Genomic DNA, 21,956 nt, shown 5'->3' with positions numbered 1-21,956 from the left:
GAAATATTTTTGAATGTTTTTTTGTTTGACACTGACACTTAAAATATATTCTGTAGTCGTTTGATATCAGTAAAACAAAAGTGCTTGTAAAAGCAGTAACAGTGGAGCAGGGCATTCATTCTTCATCCTTTTTAAATTGCTTTTTTATTTTCATTTTATTATGAATGTTTCAATTTAAATCCAAGTTTTGTTTCAATTAGTTTTCAAGTCACACTAACAACTTTAGTTTCAGTTTTCTTTTTGTGGAAACGAATGGGCTCATCATTCGTTTTATTTCAGTTTTAGTTACAGTTTGATTAGTTTTCTGAGGCCTGCATCTGATATTTTAAAACATGTTCTCCACATAAAGCAGCACTGAACAAAAATCTAGCAGTTTCCTGCATTAAAAGAAAAAAAAACTTTTAATCGGATTCCTCTTTATCCTGTTATTTCATGTTGAATCAGTTGTTTTCTTTTAGTTTTGTTGCTAACTCTGATTTTTGTTTCAGTTGACAATTTGTTTTTTCTATAAGACAGTATTATCAATTGTCTAATTTTTCACTTGTGATGATAAAAGTCTATTTGAAGCAGATAAAGATACAGAGGTAAATGGGGATGAGAGAGAGAGAGAGACAGAGACAGACAAAGTTCATGGTCAAAGTCACAGCAAAACTCAACCATTTTTTAGGACACAGGCAACAGCCACTCAGAGACACACACAAACACAGATGCTCATATTTGAAGTTTTGCTGACTCCGGTAGAGGTGTAACCTGCTGCCTGTTGGATGTATTTTCTTGACAAACAAGCACTTCTGTTCTGCTGAGGCCCGTCAGCTGTGTCACATGCCCTGCAGGGCCCACACACATCCCAGGACATTCACAAATTTCTCCAACGTTTATATTTGCATTTACAGCTAGTAAAGTTTACATACTATACATTACGATACCGTGCCTCTCAACGGTGACATTGTGTCATTCAGTGTGTCCTACAAACAACGATGCTGAAATTTCCTTGCGATGATATAATGTTTGCCTCGGGGCTTACAGCAAATCTCACACGTGCTAAAAATGTAGTGCTGACTGCGAACTGCCATGTAGGTCCTAGTTAATAACCATCATCAACCACGTGTGCTGAGGTAAACTGCCTGCTTCATAGAAGTTGCTTCTATACCCTAATCTTAATCACTTTTTAAACTAAACGGAAACTGACACACAATTTAGCATGTGAATGTGTGTTTATGTGCATGAGTGTGTGGACGCACATGTGGGTATGCTAGAGCCTGACTGATACTAGTATCGAAACCTTTGAAGGATAGAAATTTGATAAGAATATTTGGATAATATTATCATTTTTCCTACATAAACACATACAGTATTACAGTATAAACAAACATTGTATGAGGAAGATGTGTCTGTTGAACAAGAAACCTTTTTTTTTTTTTTTTCAATTAACAGTAAACAAAAAATATAGGAGCAAACAGTAGGTTTTGGACAGTAAACATTAAAAACTGAATTATTGTAAAAACAATGAAAACATAAATAAGACCACATTAACCTTGAACTGAGAAAAGTTGAATATACATACATATGCTGCCAATAAAACACTTGCTGCTTTAATTTTTTGCTCTGCAATCTCTTTTTGTGGCTCTGCCAACACGCACAGCGATATGATACATCTACAGTTCACCGATATCAGCCGATATTAACCTCCGAACGTATCGATATACGTGAGCGCGTGTGTGGAGTTTGACCCAGCTACAGCATTCGTGTGTGTGTCACATCCAGTGTGATTGGCAACAAGACAGCACACGCAAACACAGCGGACTCCTCGTCAGACTTTAACGTCCTCCCATCTGTCTCGGTGACCGTTGTAGGGCTGTTTGTGTACAGCTTCTTACGGTCGTGTGTGGGTTCATATCAGACATGCAGGGCCGGTTCCCCCATGTCTTTGTCTCTATTACCACTGAGCTGATGGCTAGCTTGTGTTAAGTGTATGACTTTGTGCTTTTGTGGCATTTCGTGTGTGTTTCGGACTTTTTTATTGGACACATTTCTCGGCCATCTTTTTGTGATTTTATTACAGAAGCATTGGTCTTATTATTATAATACCCCCGTTGGATTATTTTAATTTTCTACTAATTAATAACTTTCCCCTCTTTTTTTTTTGTCTTCCCTTCTGACTATTTAGCATTGATGAGCAGTGTGTAAACATTTAGTAAACTGTTTATATTACAATATAATGTGGTTGCAAGCAGATATAAGTTGTATTTGTCAACAACTATATCTCCCTCTGTGGACACCCATCAGTGTAGGTGGGAGCATAAACAGATAATGAATGACAATTTCACAAGATATAGTTGTAGTAATATAAAATTTGTCGTCATAGGAGAAGTTATAATTGTTGACAAATGGGTTTTGAACACAGTCGAGAACCGCTGATGTGATATTTTAAGGGCCGTTGAGACACTGTATATGTGATACTGGACCACAAAAATAAACTTTTCTTGACTTGACTTGATGTGCGAGTGTGTTTGTGTGAGACAGTATTCCGGTAATAAAGTTTCCTTCATGTTTGAATCACGCTCTCCTCCACCTTTTAAAATAGGTTTATGGCTGTGTGCGGCCTTCACTTCAACCTTTTTACACCCGGTTCGGGGGAGAATAGATTTCTCCATCTGTAAACTTTGAACTGGCTATCTACATATACTGTGTGTGTGTGTGTTGCCAAAAAGGCGAGAATCAGTGATTGCATGTCCTTCATTAACAGAGTCATTGGTTAATGTGTCACTTGTGCAATGGCATTTGCACGCACACTCATACACACACTTAAGCTGGAGTAGAACAGCACCTTGACTGATAAGAGTATGGGCCCTGTTCTCTTTAAGGGCTGTTTAAGGTTATGTACACTTCCACACATTGTCAGTGTGGTCTCCTTCCTATTCTCTCTGAGTCCCTCTGTGTTTCTGGCAAATATGACTGGAATGTGACAGCTTTAGTCTAGTTTGTATTCTTTTTATCTCTAATGTATTTATCAGTGCGTTGCCAGCAAAGTGACTTTGAAATCACTCGTAATGCAGCCTGCAAAAAAGAAGCTTAACATTAACACCCCTCAAGCTGTCATAACTGAAACTAAATCATTTGGGTGTCAGGTAATAACATCATTTTGGACAAACTAGCTTGTGGAGGAAAACTTGAGAAAGTTTGAACTCTAGAAGGTTTTGACGATCATCTTGATAAAATACTGTGATTACGAAGCCAGTGGGGATTTCAAAAGAGCTGAAAAAATCCTAAATGCTCACAGAAAAATTCCAATTCATCCCTCAACAGGTTGATCCTAAAATGCCTCAGGCCTTAAAGTAATCTCTTCTTTCTCATAGAAAGTGTCTTTCTAGGCTCTTTTTGAATTATTTTGAGTCTATATTTACCTACAAGCTCCTCTTTTTTCTAATGTGGCTATACCAAAAAGTAAATATCTGGTTTGATGAAACACAGTAGTTTTCTGGATAAAGGTGCTCTCATGGAGGCAAATGCTGACAGCTGAAGTGACTGTTCGTGTAACTCTGGTGAAATTTCACCTTTTGTTAACCTTTTTTTTTGGTTAGCTTTACTTCAGTTTGATCTCAGATGATGTGTTACCACTTGATCATTTGCAAGGGAATATTCTTAGCCACACAGCTGGTGTGGATCAAGGGATGGCATTGTGGGTCGGTCCACCCATTTTGTTCCAGTCCTAAATATCTCAAAAATGGATTGCCATGACATTTTGATACAGACATTCATCTTTCCCAGAGGATGAATCCTGATGACTAGGATGACTTTTCATCCAGCACCACCATCAGGTCAAAATTTCACTCTGTCCATTACCTGGTTTCTGACAAAATACCTGCAAAACTATCGACATTCTCATTAACAGCCTAAGCTGGACTTTTAGCATGCTAACATGCTAAACTAAGATGGTGAACACGGTAAACATTATGCCTGCTAAACATCAGCATGTTAGCATTGTCTTTGTGAGCATGTTAGCATGCTGACTTTAGCATTTAACTCGAAGGACTGTTTTTTATGCCTTTATTACAAAGATTACAGTGGAGAGATGACAGAAAAGGAGCCGCTAGCATAGCTGTACACTCAAAGTCTTGTTTCATACATGTAGGCAGCGAACAAGCATAAAAAGTTGCAAAGAGGCAGGAGCACTTTGACGGTTTTCCAGTGCAGACAGTTATTAAGACATCTTGTGCAGTTGAGCACTCCTCCCTACAGTTTTGAGTGTGTTAGCTAGACAGCGGTCTTGTTTCATAAATGTCTGTGTTAAAAATAAACCCTCGCCTGTTGGTTTGACCGGGGAACTTGTGATAAACGGTTTCTGTTTATGTTGTACTCTTGAACAGAAAAGCTGGAATTTGGGAAATTTCTTGTGGCTGTCACTGAGAAGAAAAACAGCAAATTCCAACAACGAGTTTCTCCAGCGTTTTTGTTCAGCGTTTGATTTCTGACTCCATTTTACTTAATAATGAGAGGTGAGCACACATGTAAAGGATGTAACTGTGCGTAAGTTGCACACTCAAACTAAAGGTCCTCCTGACTTTTCCTTGATTGTTGTCAATAATCGCCTTTCGTCACACCCTCTGTCCTTTTATCCCTTCCCTTTTGTCTTATTCCTTATCAGCTGAGGGAGAGAGAGAGAGAGAGAGAGAGAGAGAGAGAGAAATTTAAGAAGGAAAAAAAAAGGTGGGGGGTTACCTGTACTGCGTGGCCCCACCTCTCTCTTCTGGCAATTTAGAATGAGTAAACACTAAACCACCTTTGCTTACCTCCACACTCAAACACCCAGACACAGCAGGCGAGGAGACTGTCTTACTGCTGCAGCCTGTCAACACCTAAGGAGAGTGAATGGACAGAGACAAAGTGTCTTTTAGACAAGAGTGAATGTGCAGAGTGACTCCCAAAAGCAAATCTCACTGACTGCATCTCCTTGGCCCGCTCGTCGATAACCGCGCTCCTCAGTTTGGGATACAGGTACGGTGTTAACATCAGTCTTTCCGGAGGTCTCTGTGCAGAAAACATTCCTCGTTTAAGTCTTTTTCAAAAAACTTGTCATCACTTCTTCTTGCTGTGTCACTCTCTGATTTAAACCTTTTTCTTCTCAAAATCACTTTTGACACAGAAAAATCTCATGTAGTGAGCCTTGAAAAATCAGATTTTCTAGCAGAATGTTGTTCCGAAATTGTCAGTTCACTTTATGAAAGATGACCTTTGTCTCCTTGACCTTGGCGGTGATTTCTGGTAACTCTTGCCTCTGCCCTCCATGTTGAAAGGTTTGGAAGTGCTTTGTTTGACTTTATGAACCCTTTGCATGACCGGACCTTAGAGTCTTCTGATGGAGACTATCAAGGGGAAACAGCTCCTTGCTCTGTGTTTTTGCCTCGTCACCTATCTGGCATTTTGCTTCATCTGGGCAGATTTACAGTTTACCAGACCTCCCTGTTTCGCCACCAAAACGACTGGAAACAGACAACAAAGGCACTTAAACCAATCAGTGTTTGGAATGGAGATCAAGATATCTTTAGGATGAAACCAGTGGAACCAGTGGAGTGGCATGGCACTGTAAGAGTGTGTGTGTGTGTGTGTGTGTGTGTGTGTGTGTGTGTGTGTGTGTGTGTGTGTGTGTGTGTGTGTGTGTGTGTGTGTGTGTGTGTGTGTGTGTGTGTGTGTCTTTAGGGTGGGGGATAAAAAATGCTTCAGTGACTACCTGGAGAGGCTGGTATTATTACACCAATAGACTTCCGGGTTCTTCCTCATGTGTGGACTTTTACCCCAGTTAAGATGAGCTGTTTGTTTTGTACGTGTGTTTGTGTGTGTGTACTTGTACTTCTATCTTTGTGAGGACCAGTTTGAGTTTTAGATCTGGGGAGTGAGGACATGTTGGGAAAGTGAGGACATGTCATAGCTACAACTGGGTGTTCGAGGGTTAAGACTCGGTTTTAGGAAGACTTGGTTTTAGGGTTCAGGTTAGAATTAGGTTTAGGTTGGGGTTAGCGTAAGGGTTGGGGTTAGGCATTTATAGTTATGATTGTTGAGGTTAGGGTAAGGAGCTAGGGAATGCATTATGTCAATGAGTGTCCTTGTAACTAATGTAAGACAAGTGTGTGTGTGTGTGTGTGTGTGTGTGTGTGTGTGTGTGTGTGTGTGTGTGTGTGTGTGTGTGTGTGTGTGTGTGTGTGTGTGTGTGTGTGTGTGTGTGTGTGTGTGTGAGAGAGAGAGAGAGAGAGAGAGAAAGACAAACAGGGAATCCAGTGATCTGGGGCTTTATTTCATTCATTTGAGGCTACACATGCAGTGACAACATGGTCATATTTGGTGTGTTGCTGTGAAAAAATTATTGTATTGACACAAATGTTATTTCAGCTGCACGTTTCCGTAATTGTGCCATTGTAGGAGTCTGAAACACTCTCTTTTAAATCTTTTAACTGTGTTTGTCAACAGGGTGGATCCTTGTTTGAGTATCAAAGTGTGTATGAAGATTAGCTCTTTTGTAAGCCTGTGTAGTAACTATGAGTGCGAAGGACGCTGAAAAAACCAAATGAGGTTGATGACACGCGCACACACACACACACACACACACACACACACACACACACACACACACACACACACACACACACACACATAGCAGCCTTCTAAAGCCTTCATCACGAGTGTGTGACACTGTCAACGTCGGTCGTAATTGTCTGAAACAGTGTCTGCTATGGCCTTGAACAGGCTAGCTGATTAGCCTGAGGAATGTGTTTGCCTAAGGAAGCAAAGCCCCTTTCAGCTAGTGCTAACGCTAAAGCTTCTCTTATGCCTAGTAATGACTGCGTAGCTGTGTGAGGGGACATATGTGGCAATACTCTGACCTCTCTATCCTGTCATGCTTTATACGAAAACTGAAGTCAAAGCCCTTCTGTTCATAATTAGTGCATTGACTGATCGATGTTGAAATCAAAGTTTCAGTCATTATCAATGCTGATGTTGTCGAAAATAAAACGTTAAGATGAAGGCCCTGTTTTGTATTGCTTAAAATGATGGCGAGGAAAATCGTGGGGTTTTGAGTGGACAAATGTGAAGGTCCTGAAGGCAGGGGGGCTCTCAGAGTAAATGAACTGGAATCATCCCTCAGTGGTGAAGTTGGGGTGGGATGGAGGCGGTCACTTACGCACTCCGTCTGACCTGAAATTCTTCAGGCCGGTTTCACTTTGAAGGGCTTTCTAACACTGAGGGAGGGAGGCCTGCATGAGGAGATCGGAGAGGGAACATTTGGTTTGCTCCTCTCCATCTGGTCTTTTTCTCTTCAGACCCCCCACCCACCCACACACACACACACACACACACACACACACACACACACACACACACACACACACACACACTCTCTCTCTCTCTCTCTCTCTCTCCCTTCTCTTCTCTTAATTTCTTCGCCCTCTTTGTCCTTCTCCTCCTTGGTTTGCCCTCCTCTCTGCACCTTCCTTGTTTCTCCCTTCTCCCCCTCCTCGCTGCTCCTCTTGGAGCTTGAGTGAACCAGAGGAATGAGGGTGACAGGTACATGGATGGAAGGAGAGAAAACAAAAGAAGAAAAGTAAAGAGAAGGAGACAACAGAGAACGGCAGCAGGGACAAAAATGAAGGGGACTCAGATTTGGGGATATGTAGATTAGAAGAAGAAGTTCTTCAGTCTCTGAACCAGACTTGTTTTGAGTCTCAACGATTAATTGATTCTCACCTAGAAAAGGCTACATTTTCTGAGAAATTTATAAGTATGCTCACAGTTTAAAATTGGCAATTAAAACATTTTGAAAAAAGTTGAAATAGTGAAAGAAGTTGAAGTGGCAAAAGAAAAACAATTGTCAAGTATCAGTGGAACTGAAAGGCTTAAAGGAGTTGAACAGTTTAAAAGTGGAGAGCAGTCGAAATGTCAGTGTACTAATTAAATGATTAATCCATCAGTTCATCAGCAGAAAATTTATTTGCAACAATTTTGATGATTAACTAATGGCTTAAGTTTAGGATTTTGAGTGAAAAAAATGCTGAAAAGTGGCTAGTCCAAGCCTCTTAAACGTGAATATCTTCTGTTTTTTAAGTCTTTGTTGGGTTTTGGACTGATGGTCACACAAAAAAAAGCTATTTGAAGATGTCGCTTTGGGGTCTGGGATGATGTGATGGACATTTCTCACTTTTTTTCTGATACGTTATTGACCAAATGATTCAACAATTAATCAAGAAGATAAACAGCATAATGAAAATAGTTGCTGGCTGCAGCCCTGGTGTTGTGCACTAGCTGTGCAGTACTGTGTCTTGGCGATAGCCATACTTCAGTGAACAGTGACATATACTTTAAAGACAACAGCTCCTCAAAAAACAATGCAACTGGACAGAAAACAGAAATCTCAAGATGACACAGCTTTCCTGTCCTCAGTCAGCAGTGTGACTTCATTTTCTGTTCTGCTTCATGCTGTTGCAGTCAGCATGCTGACAGTTGAGCTGTGTGAACCACGGTGTGGGGACATCATGTGTGCTGAGGGGTAAGCCACGGTTCTGACTTCTCTTTCATCAACTTCATAGTTTTATAGGCTTATGGTCCCCTACTGCGGCCGACTCTGATAACGTACAAGACAGTGGAACTAAATGTCTCCTTTATGCTGCTTTATATTTGGTGGGGTTATAATCAGTGTACAATTCTAGGCTACTGTTCAGCATTTTCAAGGATAAAAACCATGCGAGCAAGTAAGACGGTTAAGTTGTGAAAGCTACCTGAAACAATGAGGCTGTTGGAGATAGCAACAGAGGGAAGCTCTTTTTTTTCTCAGTTTCCGTGCTTGTCATTGAGGAACTGCTTCCAGAAAAGCGCAGTGTGGGACTAAACAATGTGTTGTACTCCTACAGGTTGTATCACTCTACAGAAATAAACAGCAAACCTCCGGTCTTGTGACAAGCTACTCATTTACTTATATGGATGCCTTTCTCCCCAAGATACTGATTACCAGCACTGCTTTACTGCTGACTTTATTCCTGCCTATTCACAATTTTTGCCTATGTGGCAGATTCCATTGTATATATATGTGTGTGTGTGTGTGTGTGTGTGTGTGTGTGTGTGTGTGTGTGTGTGTGTGTGTGTGTGTGTGTGTGTGTCTGTGCGTGTGTTTGTGTGTGGTGTGTTTGAGACTCTGGCCTTAATAGAGAACCAGCTTATCAGAAATAACCAACCCGGTCTAAGATGAACTCCCTAACGTGATTGCATATGATTTAGTTCAAAGAAAGTGTGTTTCAGCTTGCACACAATGTCAGTGGCAGTGTCATATTGTCAAATACAGAAGTCAGTATAGTAGGATTGGATTTCCAGTCTGCCAAAATCAATCATAAGCCACAGTGTATGTTAAATTACTTACATCAGTTTAAAGGGCAAAGTATATTCAGCATTTATATTTTTTCAACCAATCCCGTTAAAAGACCCAAACCAACAATTAATCGATCCTGCCAACAAGTATAATGGACCTTATTCCCCTGAGCCACAGAGCTCCACTGTTGTCCCCTAACTACTGAAAACACATCAGTGACCCGCACTGTTGCACTAAGTGACATTTTTCTTCATTACAATGAACATCGGCACTGTAGTTCATTTTGAATCAATCCTTCAACCCTAGTTCTGCTGTCGTAAATTCTCACTAAGGCACCTTATGTGTATTAATCCTCTACTGCAAATAATCCCCTACAAATGTGCTGTTTCCACCTGTCTGAGTAACATTTGCTAAAAATTAGCATGCCCAGCTGTTGTAAGAAATTGATAAGCCTTTTCTAAAAATTAAAGTATATATTTGAGACTAAGTTTTAAAAATATACGTGCCTTCAAAGAACTGACTTTGGGCTAAGTGAGTGGGGAAGTAATGCACTAATGTATTTTTCATGGGATTTGCTGACAATAAGAAAAATATAGAATAACACCAATGTTATCCTACAGTAACAGTTAATTTCCTTTATTCCTTCAAATATAAATTTAAAATCATAAGTAAACTACAATCCACAAATTAAGACCTGATTGAAACTGAAGCGGTATGTGGTATGAAGTTTGAGCTTGTGTGTTTGTGTGTGTGACAACTTAAGTCAACAATGATTAAGGTAAATGTTCTTCACCCCCCCCTTTCCTGCAGGGTTTAACAGTTAACCGTTCACCTGATGGTTTGATGGTCCCGTTGTGCGGTCACCAGAACACCTGAACCGTCTGTCGTGTGTCTGACTCCCGATTGGCTCTCACTAAGGACAGACTGTTAACCTTTGATTTAGATTGACCCCCTTGGCTTAGACGAAGGCCGGATTTTATTGACCCTGCTCCCCAACAGTCTGCCCTCTTCCTGCTTTTGCATACATGCTCAACGATTACATAGTGTGCCACTTCACATACTTATTTTTACACACACACACACACACACACACACACACACACACACACACACACACACACCTTCTTGGACACACCTTTTTGCTGTAATTTATATTCAGTTCACTCCTTCAGATGTCATGTTAATTGATCTGACAGTTTTAGAACCGGCACGTAATTATGCGAACAAATTTAAGCTGCTACAGTCCATACATAGCTCTCTATTATTTGTGCTTTAATCTCATTTTTTTTTTGGTCCATGCATCAGTTTCTGGTCTTTATGCTAAATAGACTTTCTTCTTGCCTGTTTACTCAGTCGTTAAGGAGCAGCACTGGTTTCAATAGCAGCTGAAACTCAACACACTGTTGACCACACACTGTGACTTTCATCTCTCTGTCCCTTTCACCCCCTCTGCTCTCTCCTTCCCTCACTCCCCCTCTCCCTCTTTTCTTGCTCTTTTCAGAGCACTGAGGGGAGTTTTTAGACAGAAACTCTCCTCTGGCTGTTTTTTTTCTTTCTCTCAGCCGTCTCTCTATCTGCTCTCTTGACTGCCCAGGAAGGTGTGTGTTGTTTGTTTTAGTTAAGCTGTGCTTGGAACATGTTCACCGTTGTTATGTACAAAAAACACACGCACATGCCCAAATACATACACACACACACACACACACACACACACACACACACACACACACACACACACACACACACACACACACACACACACACACAAAGACAGACAGACACACACACACACACACACACACACACAAAGACAGACACACACACACACACACACACACACACACACACACACACACACACACACACACACACACACACAGACTTACACACAGTTTTAGTCTTGTGCTGACATGACATAAATCGCTCTAGTGGTAACTCCCAGTCAGAATTTTCCAAATGTCCTTTCACAGTAAGACAACAACATGAGGAAGTATTCAAACCCAAGTTTGAACCTTTCTGGCCATGATTCCTATTTCTGCTACTCTAAGCAGAAAACCCTTAAAACCAAATAAAACTGCATTTCCCAACAGCCCTCCCTCCTCTCACTCACATCACCTGCTGTGTTTTCGTTAGTGACAAAGTAAAGATTTGCAGGTTGGCGCAACAGGTGTGTCAGTGTCATTATTTTACTGAAGAAAATATACCAATGCATTTATGTAAAAGTAGCTAGTTCATTACAGGTAACTGTCCTGCATTGGATATCCAACCTAAGTAAAAGTACAGTACCAGCAAAATGTACTTAGAGTATCAAAAGTAAAAGTTCTTGTTCTGCAGAAAAATCTCCCATGTGGCTGATATATTATTATAGGTAATGTTATTAAACTGTAGTAGCATGTAGAGGTAGCATTTTACTGTTGTAGCTGATTGAGGTGGAGCTAGTTTGAACTGCTTTGTATACTGTACAGTTTGTTAGTTTAGTCCAGTGGTTCCTAATCTGTGGGTCAGACCCCCTCCAAAGAGTCACCAGATAAATCTGAGGGGTCGTGATGATTACTGAGAAAGGAAAGGAGAAAGAACAAAATCCTGCCAGACAATATTGTTTTCAAATATCAGACTTCTCTCTATTCTTTGCTTTTTGATGAAAAATTGGACAGTTTTACCTCGTTGGGCCTCGAAAAATGATTTAGATGCAACTATCTGAGAAGTTTAGAGGGGAAATGTTTCTTTGGTGGAAATGCTAACAACTCATAGACATCTGAAATGGGGCCCCAGCTAGACACTGTTTTTTGGGGTCATAAGCCAAAAATCCTGGGAAACAATGGTTTAATCCTCAACAAATAATCGGATCATATTTTTAAAATGTAAAATCTAAAAAGACACTAGAAACTAAAGCTGTCAGATGAATGGAATGGATCAAAAATTAAAACATTTCCTACAATATTATGAATAAAGTGGTATAAAATGGAAATATTTAAAGTAAAGTACATACCATAAAGTTCTGCTTAATTGTAGTACCTGAGTAAATGTAATAATTGCTTTCCACCACTGGTATTTATGTGTATTTTTATGTATTTCACACAGAAAAAAACTACTGTTAAAAAAATACTTTTTTTTTTTTAAAGGAAACAGTTTCTTCCAAAGTGTTGCTGGGATCCGCCCACATACACACTCACACAAAGTACCTGTTTTAGCTCCACCCTCATCAGCTCTCATGCTTGCAGCGTGTGTGTGTGTGTGTGTGTGTGTGTGTGTGTAGAGGAGGCTGGCTTCTGTGCTCAGTGCCCTGCTGTACCTGTCTCTCATGGAGTCGGACTAACACTCCCAGAGCAGGCGTCCAAGCAGCGGAGCGCTGTGAAGCAACAGGGGTAGCTATCCTCCCATCTGACCGCTCTCTGCTTTTCCTTCCCCTTCGCTTTCCCACCACCTTCCCCACCTTCCCTCTCCTTTGATATCTTTCTCAATATTTCTGCTCTGTTTCACTCTCACTTCTCTCTCTCTCTCTCTCTCTCTCTCTCTCTCTCTCTCTCTCTCTCGCTCTCTCTCTCTCTCTCTCTCTGACTGTCCTTGCTTTTCGGAGGGATTCTTCATCTTTAAATGATGAGTTGCTCTGACTTGAAACTGTAGTGGAGTGTAGTGTGTAAAGATTATTTGTTAGTTATTGTCTGTGGCTCTCCCTCAGATGTGAAGGATGGCTTAAATGGTATTTGCATGAGTCATTTAGTATCTCAGCTGCTGTAACTTTATCTATTGGGTGTGTTTTATGTGTTAAGAAAAACCTGGATATGAGTGTTTTTAAGCGTTGGTGTTTCATTGATCCTATCTTGCTGCCTTGTGACCCTTTTGTTAGGGGCTGCTGGGTGGATGCTGTGAGTCGGTCGCCTCCGTGTGTTCACGTGTGTGGCTAAGATGGCAGCTTCCTTAGGCCTGTTTCCTTCGGCCAACTGGATCAGTGTCACTCAGGATAGAGCAGAGCACTGAGTGCTGCATTGTTCCATACTGTTGAACATGCACTTGGCTTTTCTTTGCTCCATAATCTGCAGTCAATTGGGAACCAAAAGAGAAGTTTCTTATCTTACAGAACTACTGAACAAGACCTGTGTATTCACCTGAGAAGAAAGCCTGACAGCATTGTTGATTTATCATCAGGTCAACGACATGAAGAATCAAATGCTCTTCCCCTTTCTAGCTTTGAGTAACTATGCTTCAATAATGACATGGCTCATTTGCTTATTTGAAGAAAAAGATGGAATCTGCCACCTGCAGTCAATTTGTGTTTATGGTATGATCCGGAGGAAGCCCATAAAAGCTTTTTGTCTGCTTATAAAACAATTCAGTCGCCAATAACATGCTGTTAATACATAAAGAATCAGGTGCTTCTATCAATCATAAACACAATGTAATGGGCAATCTCTACAGCATTACCGGAACACAGTCAAATCCTTGCTCTTTAACTTCCTTCACTAGCTGTGCGCAGGCTAGCTGGTCCCTCCCTCCTGTGGTTCTCTGAGTTCACAACCTTTGACCGGGGTGAACTCTGTGTCTTAGCTCTGAATGTCTACGGCTACGTTTTACCTGAATAGCTTCTGGCTGTCAGTGTTGTGCTGCAGCAAAGAAAGATGAGATTTTTGCACGGACTTGAGTGTGTGGATGCTAATTTCATTGAGTCTGCAACAAGGAGGTAAAAATCAGACCAGGAGACTCGCACAAAAGTGGTCATGACTTAGGTTTTTTTCCTTCTAAAATACTAGTTTTTTGCTCACTGAGACCTCATCTGTAAATCTTTATGCTCTCTGTGAGGAAAGCCTTGGATTTGTCTTCACCAAGGTTAATCATTTACCTGTCACTGCCTCAGATTTCTTCCTCTCACTCTCTCTCTCTCTCTCACACACTCCCAAACACACTCACACATATATACACCTATGTATAGGGTCAGAGCTGTCTTGTGCTTTTTGTCTCTTAATATTATTTTCTCTATTTCCTGTTTCATTCTGCACCACCTTCCTACTTCTTTTGTTGCTCCTTGTTATCTTTATTTTTCTGGCAGCACACTTTTTCAGATACAGTTTTTCACATATGCACTCACTATTTCCAGTTTTGTTTTTTGTTTTTTTTGCAAAGGAAGATAGATTATACATACCATCTGAGTTTCGCTTCACTTCTGACACACTGAATACTGTGATTTCCTGAGTCTCTCCTTAGAAAGGAAACCTCAGCACAACAGTGGTCAAAAGCAGGAAGTAGGTTACCCCATGCTAAGACTGGACACTGAATATATCATATTTTTGACACACACAAAAAAGCAAGAAAAGGGAGTCTCACTCTGACCACAGTATGTTATACAAAGTGTGAACTTCACAGTGTCACATAGTTTCTTTTTATCACTGAGCAGAACTCCCAAAGTGAATATTATCCTCCCTTTGTCATTAGTCTGGCAAGGCTGATAAGAGATGGAGTCATGTTAGCACTTCACACGATAGAAGGAACAGAAGGAAGGCACAGTGAGCTGTAGAAGAAGATTGCGAAAGCAACACAGAAGCAAGTAATAAAAAAGCTGTTTTAATGTAGCAAACTACTGGGAAAACCTTGAGTGATGTTTTTGCATCCTTGCTGAGCAGGGTCACGATTCATCTCTTCATACTGGATGCCCCCCTAACTTTGCCTAGATCAGTATTTTTATATAATCTAAAGTCATCTTGACCCGAGTCAACATGCAGCTACCTAATACTGGCTGAAGATAAAAAGAGGAAACATCATTCTGTGTTTCCCCACTCTTGGTTTTTGATGTTTTGTTTTCCCCTGATTCCATGTTTTGACATTACTGTATTCTATACGTGACAACAAATGAATGAAATAATAGTTTATTTCAACCAGAAATATAATATTTAAATGTGCATGGTATGTCCACTGTACATTTTTTATGATATTTAAAGTATCTTTTTTTTCTATCAATCTGACATTTGCATCCTTTTTGTTCCTCTGTGAAAGAGGTGTGAACTAGTTTGCAGGTAATTCTAAGTCCTCCAGCCTTGGGCGAACTAACAAGTGAACAGGTGTGTGTGTGTGTGTGTGTGTGTGCGTGTGTTTGTGTGTGTGTTTGTGGGAGGGGTGGATATTGGGTCAGGTCGAATGAATGTGTGCGTTACCATGGTTGCTTGGCTTTGTGGTGTTTTACCTTTGGTGACTGCCTCACCTATCTCCATCAAAGTCCAGGCAATCTTATGACGCACAGACACGCACACACTCATTGCTTGCCTAAATAGCAAGAGGTTGTCTTTTTTATTTGGCCTATTTGCTTACATGACATTTAGTCCGACAAAAAGAAGTTCGCTTTGTAGGCTGCTTTGATTTGTTGCTTCAGCGTTCAATGCAGCATGGAGATTTGGGGATTTAAAAGACTGTGGATTTTTCCGTCCTGAATACTGGCAGTGTTGGAAAATAACAGAATAAGAGGTTTATGCGTGGGGAGCCGATTTCTGATTGTTCTCTGTTCCTCCGCAGCTCTTAATGAAGTGGCGCACACATAGAGACAAGCAAACACACACACAGCAAAAGCTGCAACCACACACTGTATAGCATTCATATTGATAAGGAGGATCAAAGTCCAAAATCATTTCATGGTGAGAGTGTGTGCGCAACAGTGGTCTGTGTGAGACAAGTTAATGTGCACAACTCTTGTCACATTATGGAGTCATATTTCACGCAGAACTACTCATATAGCTTAACTTCAACTTGTCTAACTTACTCCTGACACGCACACATAATGAGCATGTGACCCAGTCGTACTCAGTGAACTTTGAGCTGGAGTTTTCTGGGTTTATAGCCCTTCATTCTCCCTGATAGGGGTCAGAGGTCAGCAAGGGAACTGAGGAACTCAACAAAACAAGATTGTAAAACTCCTGATAAGGGAAGACACCCTTGGGATTTATAGATGCTGTATTTTCACTGCTCTGTCCGAGTTACAGTATATGTGTTGGTTAGATTGTTAGGTAGGTAATCTTGCATGTGATTGTGCCTGCAAATTGATAATAATCTTACTTCAACAGGCAGCCATTTTATGGCCTTTTCTTGATTAAATGGCACCTTCTGAGCATTAACCCTTTCTTCTTAATTTTCTTTCTTCCTTCCTTTCCCTTGGATAACAGTTGTGGGTGATACAATTTAATGTAATTTGATAAACCAGTTTCCCTTTGCCCTCCTCAGGCCCCAGATCTGATTGGATGGTTTTGTCAGAATGACAGCCGAAGATCCTGCTTCCTCCTCGACCATGAGCAATAACGCTGCCCCCTCCAAACCCTCCAAACCCTCCTCTGGTGTCTCCCACCACTCTCTCCATGGACAGATCAACATCCCTGAGGGTGTTGCAGGTGCTCCCAATGAGGCTGCACTGGTGGCCCTGATGGAGCGCACTGGCTACAGCATGGTCCAGGAAAATGGTCAGCGTAAATATGGCCCTCCTCCTGGTTGGAATGGTCCATCTCCTCCACGGGGATGTGAAATCTTTGTGGGCAAAATCCCGCGGGACGTTTATGAGGATGAGCTTGTCCCAGTGTTTGAGTCCGTGGGACGCATCTATGAGATGCGGCTGATGATGGACTTTGACGGGAAGAACCGAGGGTATGCATTTGTGATGTACACAGAGAAACATGAGGCCAAACGTGCCGTGCGGGAGCTCAACAACTATGAGGTGCGGCCTGGGCGGCTACTGGGGGTCTGCTCCTCTGTGGACAACTGCCGTCTGTTCATTGGTGGCATCCCCAAGACCAAAAAGCGTGAGGAGATTCTGGAGGAGGTTTCTAAGGTGACAGAAGGTGTACTTGATGTCATAGTTTATGCCAGTGCTGCAGACAAGATGAAGAACCGTGGCTTTGCCTTTGTGGAGTATGAGTCACATCGTGCCGCCGCAATGGCTCGCAGGAAGCTGATGCCTGGACGTATTCAACTGTGGGGTCACCAAATTGCAGTGGACTGGGCTGAGCCAGAGATTGATGTGGATGAAGATGTGATGGAGACAGTGAAGATCCTCTACGTCAGGAATCTAATGATGGAGACCAGTGAGGAAACTATTAGACAGGTGAGATTAGTTGACTGATCAGCTTACAGCTTTTACTATAAATTATTTTATTAGGTAAAAATTATATCTGACATGAAGAGGCTGAGATTGATATAATTTTTGAGCATATCAAGCAGGGCTAAAACTACCCATACTTTCTCTGTCAAGCAGGTGTTCAGCCAGTGGAACCCTGGATGTGTTGAACGTGTTAAGAAAATCCGTGACTATGCCTTCGTCCACTTTACCTCACGGGAGGATGCCGTCCTGGCCATGGACCACCTCAACGGCACAGAGGTGGAAGGGTCCTGCATTGAGGTGACACTCGCCAAGCCAGTTGATAAAGAGCAATATTCACGTCAGAAGGCCTCTAAGGGGGGAGTTTCTGCCACTCCAGAGGCTACTCAGCAGAACTATGTATACCAGTGTGATCCCTACACATTGGCTTACTATGGTTATCCCTACAACACCCTCATTGGACCAAACAGGGAATACTTCGTCAAAGGTTAGAATTCATTTTTTCTGCTTTTGTTTCAGTAATGATCAATTGCAAAAGCCACAGTGTTTCTCTGAAAGCCAACTATTTTTTGTAAACGTTGGTGTCAGCAGAAACTCCAAAACTTGGGCCAGTGCATTGCTAAAGATCTCATCACAACCAACAGATGCTATTGTAGGAGCAATGACAAACACACCATCAATTAGGAGCTATGATTTGAAATGGTCATGATGACTGAGATAGTAATTATTTAATCTTTGATGACTAGAATTTCATTTGAAGAAGTTTTTTAAAAATCTTTAACTTGATGAGGGTTTGTTTCTTAAAATCAGAGATTTGTTGTTAAAAGGCAAAGACAGAACAAGGTGATGGACCAATGAATGCTAATCCCATTACTGTTGATTGATTAAATATGGTCTTTGGGTGGTAGCAGGACAATCTATTTGACTTTCAACAATCATTGTGTTTTGGTTTTTCTCTCCAAAGGATCCCCAATGATACAGAACAATGGTAATCTCTCACATCCTTATTCCTCCTTATTCCTTCAATGAACAATATGCTTTCCTGCCATTTGACAAACTATAAATTTTCTAACACCATCCTTTTCCTTCTGTGCTATCACCTCCCATTTCATGCTGGGTTATTGCAGAGATCACAACAAATCTACAAACGTCTTGGAACACCATTTCATAGTGCCATGAACTTTCATGAGAAAGAGTCAGAACAGTGCTCAAGAAAGCGGGCAAACTGGACCTAAAGAACTCAAAAAAAAAAAAAAAACGAACGACCCTGAGCTCAACCAGATATTGCTGAGAAATTCCCAGGAGAAAATTAGAGCTAAATGACCATCCTTGCTACCTGAGTCCTGATATCTTGAGAGGAGTTCTAAACTCATTTCAAAATCTTGCCTTACATGTTGTCATACACAACTTTCAGCACAACGCGCTCCTGCTGCCCAAGTCCTAAACCACAACCCCTGTCATCATATTACTTTAATTGTATTTTAAGCAGGTACTGTGCGAGGTCGTGGTCGTGCTGCTGCAGGTAACCGTACCCCTGGACCGCGGGGGTCGTACCTGGGGGGTTACTCTGCTGGTCGTGGCATCTACAGCCGTTACCATGAGGGCAAGACCAAGCAGCCCGAAAAGCCCTATGAGCTGATGCCCAGTCTGGAGCTCGCTACCTCTGTCAACCCAGTTGGCATCAAACCTGGCACAAGTCAGTGAGATAGCTATATCCATCCATATCCTCGCCCACCTTAAAAGCCTTTACTAAACCTTCCAGCTCATACTTTCTGTGTCTCTCTCAGTCCTCTGTGGTTTGAGGAACTTTTGTAAATCAAGGTAATGGTTGTTGCTGGATGGTTATGTGCAGAAGGACTTCCTTTGTCTTTACAGTGAAGAATAAGGGCACGAAACGTATGTCCTTTCTAGCATGACCAGAAAGTAACTGCTATGCTTTCTTCCTCATTCTTTCCTTTTTCCTCCATATCATAAATTTGTCTGTTCAGACTGAAAGCAGCACTGTGTTTAAAGAACAAAAGGGACTGCGTTGTTGGGGGCATACTGGTGAGACGATGAAATACGATCCAGGAAGGGCACTAATACTTCCCTGAGTTTAAAGGCTATCAGATGCCAAAACACTGCTCAGTGGTCTAAAATACTTTTAGTAAAGATTTTTCAACTCTATCACAGTGGTGCTCTATTACAGCAGCAGTCATTTTGTCCTCTGTCATGACGATGACCAGGTGAACAGTAGAAATACCCTGTTCTCTTTTCAAAGTAATCTACCTGGAATGTAACTGGCTGGCCAACACAGTTCTTTGCTAGAATACATCACATTGTGTTCAGATGACACAGTGGTCTCAATGAAATGAATGAAGCAGCCATGTTTTTTCATGCAGTGCTGCTGCCTGTCTGAACATTGTCGTAGTTATGTGGGGACCAGTGCTTGCACAATCGCCTTCTACACATGCACTCAATTCCAACGTTTGACTGAAACATGGTTGACAGTATTATACATTGTCCTTTTCTTTTAGTAAGGGCTGAAAAATATGAAAATATGCATGAAAAACAAAAAAGTATCCCACAAAAGAATGGCCTTATTCACAGTAGGAAAGATGGATGTTGATGGAATGAGTAAGCAGCAACAGCTTTTTTTCCCATTACAACTGTTTCAGTCAAGAATGGAGTTGAAATGCCAAACTAAACTGCAAGAAGTAAAGATTATTTATCTCCTCTTATCTGGTGTGTCCACTCTGTTCTGATCGCTTAAAGGATAATACCAGTGTTATGTAGACTTGTTGCCCATCTCATTTTGCAATGCTTGCTCTGTGTAATGTGATTTTTTTTTTTTTTTTTTGGCATCTACTCATTTTTTTGTTTAGCAAGTATAATGTCTATTGTGTAATTACAGTAATTGTAACTGTAGTGACACTAACTTTTGTCCCAGCTAAAAAGAATGTGGCAGCAAAGTTGCAAGGTGAATTCTTTTTGAAAGACTATGTCCTGGTGGAAAATTCCTTGTATTTCTCTCTTCCTTCTTTCCTGACAGTAAGCAGAAGGAAATGTGCTACACTGCACTGACAATAATGAGGAGAAAAAAACAAACTCACATAAGGACATAACAAAACAGAACTATCACAGAAAATAAGATTACATTTTTATGTGAGTGGACCCTCTAAATTCTAAATTTCAAGTATGTTTCTACAAAACTGAAATTTAGAAGCTTCAGTGATATAAACGCAAAATAAAAATGCACACACTGGTATTGTTCTTCCATTTTACTAAACACAGAAGTTATAAACCTACCAGATTGGCTACCTTTTTTTTTCAACATAAAATTTATATTGATAACCCATTATTACTATTAATGTCATGCATTTGCAGATCAGAGGTCCATTTTGTAAAGTGGTCTTTCTTGATGCTCCCGCTTTGACCCCAGTCTGGAGCTCGGTCTCAGTCCCGGTCTGTGTGGAATCACAGGATAACCACCAGATTGAAAAGACTTTTGTCCATCTGAAACAATGACTGACGTTGTGTTCACTCTGTGTGTGTGTGAGTGCATGTGTGTATGTTTGTGTGTGTGTGCATGTGTTGGAACATTGGGGTTAATCCACAGTTGAGCACCAACATAATCCGAATCACACCCCAACACCAACTTGTGTAACTTCTTATTTTTTCCCTTCTTGCCTAAATTATATCCTTCAACCTGTCTCTCTCTTGTTTATCCTTCACTGCCTTCGTTTTCCTCACTCCTTTCACAGATTACCTTCAGATCTAGGTATGCCTGTTTCATGGGTGCATGTCTGCTTGTCTCTTCCTATTATTTCCCGTATTTTGAATAAAATACATATTAACCCTCTCTTGCTATACCCTGTTGCCTGCCGTGATCCATTCTGTTATCCAAGCTCTCATTCTTGTGTTCTGTCTATGTGCAGTGGCATTGCCGACTCTGGGTGGGCAGTACCCAGTGTTCAGTGCGGCTCCCGCAGCCAAGCTGATGGAGGAGGGGAAGGTGCACACGGTGGAGCACCTTATCAACCCTCTGGCCATGCAACACCCTGAGCACACCACCGCTACTGCTGCTGCCACGGTCCTACCTGCAGTCTCTACCCCTCCACCTTTCCAGGTGTGAACAATGATACTGTTGTATGTTTGACAAATGTTTGAATGATTCATGCTCATAAAGATGTGAAATTTTCTGCTCTATTTTACGGCATGTTGTTTGATGTAGTAACCAGTTCCTCATAGTTACTGCATGATACCAAGTATTTATGGATCAGATTTTACAACAGAGTCTTCACAGAGCTTACAAAGTTTTAGAGTACTCCACCAGTTTAGCATTGCACTTCTGTATATCCTCTATTTTACATACTACATACATAATATTAGTCAACAACTCAATTTCTGAGATAAGAGGATATGGGAACAGCACAACCTGACAGTGAGTATATAAACCACTTATTAGGAAGTGAAATTGAAAATGACATTTAAGATAACTAAAAGGTTATTGTGCATATACATATTTCACAGTGCATTAGGAAATAATAAAAGATATTTTGG

General features: G+C 41.1%; 1 protein-coding gene across 13 annotated transcripts in view; it reads left to right on the top strand.

Annotated features, from left to right (window-relative positions):
• The window catches only part of rbm47 (RNA binding motif protein 47), a 32,985-nt gene that overhangs the window by 7,109 nt on the left and 3,920 nt on the right, over nt 1–21,956 (top strand). For 2 of the 13 annotated variants that reach the window (XM_040145653.1, XM_040145656.1), the window contains exons 2-6: nt 16,550–17,420; nt 17,568–17,901; nt 18,379–18,402; nt 18,901–19,110; nt 21,332–21,522. In XM_040145653.1, the coding sequence (XP_040001587.1) occupies nt 16,581–17,420; nt 17,568–17,901; nt 18,379–18,402; nt 18,901–19,110; nt 21,332–21,522 (1,599 nt within the window). In that variant the 5' untranslated portion in view covers nt 16,550–16,580. Of the gene's footprint in view, nt 1–4,808; nt 4,996–12,640; nt 12,715–16,549; nt 17,421–17,567; nt 17,902–18,378; nt 18,403–18,900; nt 19,111–21,331; nt 21,523–21,956 lie in introns of those variants that run through there. The other 11 variants (XM_040145655.1, XM_040145654.1, XM_040145659.1 and 8 more) reach the window with 11 other exon arrangements.

Source organism: Xiphias gladius, chromosome 15 (assembly GCF_016859285.1).
Source record: "Xiphias gladius isolate SHS-SW01 ecotype Sanya breed wild chromosome 15, ASM1685928v1, whole genome shotgun sequence".
NCBI classification, from domain to species: Eukaryota; Metazoa; Chordata; class Actinopteri; order Istiophoriformes; family Xiphiidae; genus Xiphias; species Xiphias gladius.
This window is presented reverse-complemented; position numbering and strand designations above follow the sequence as displayed.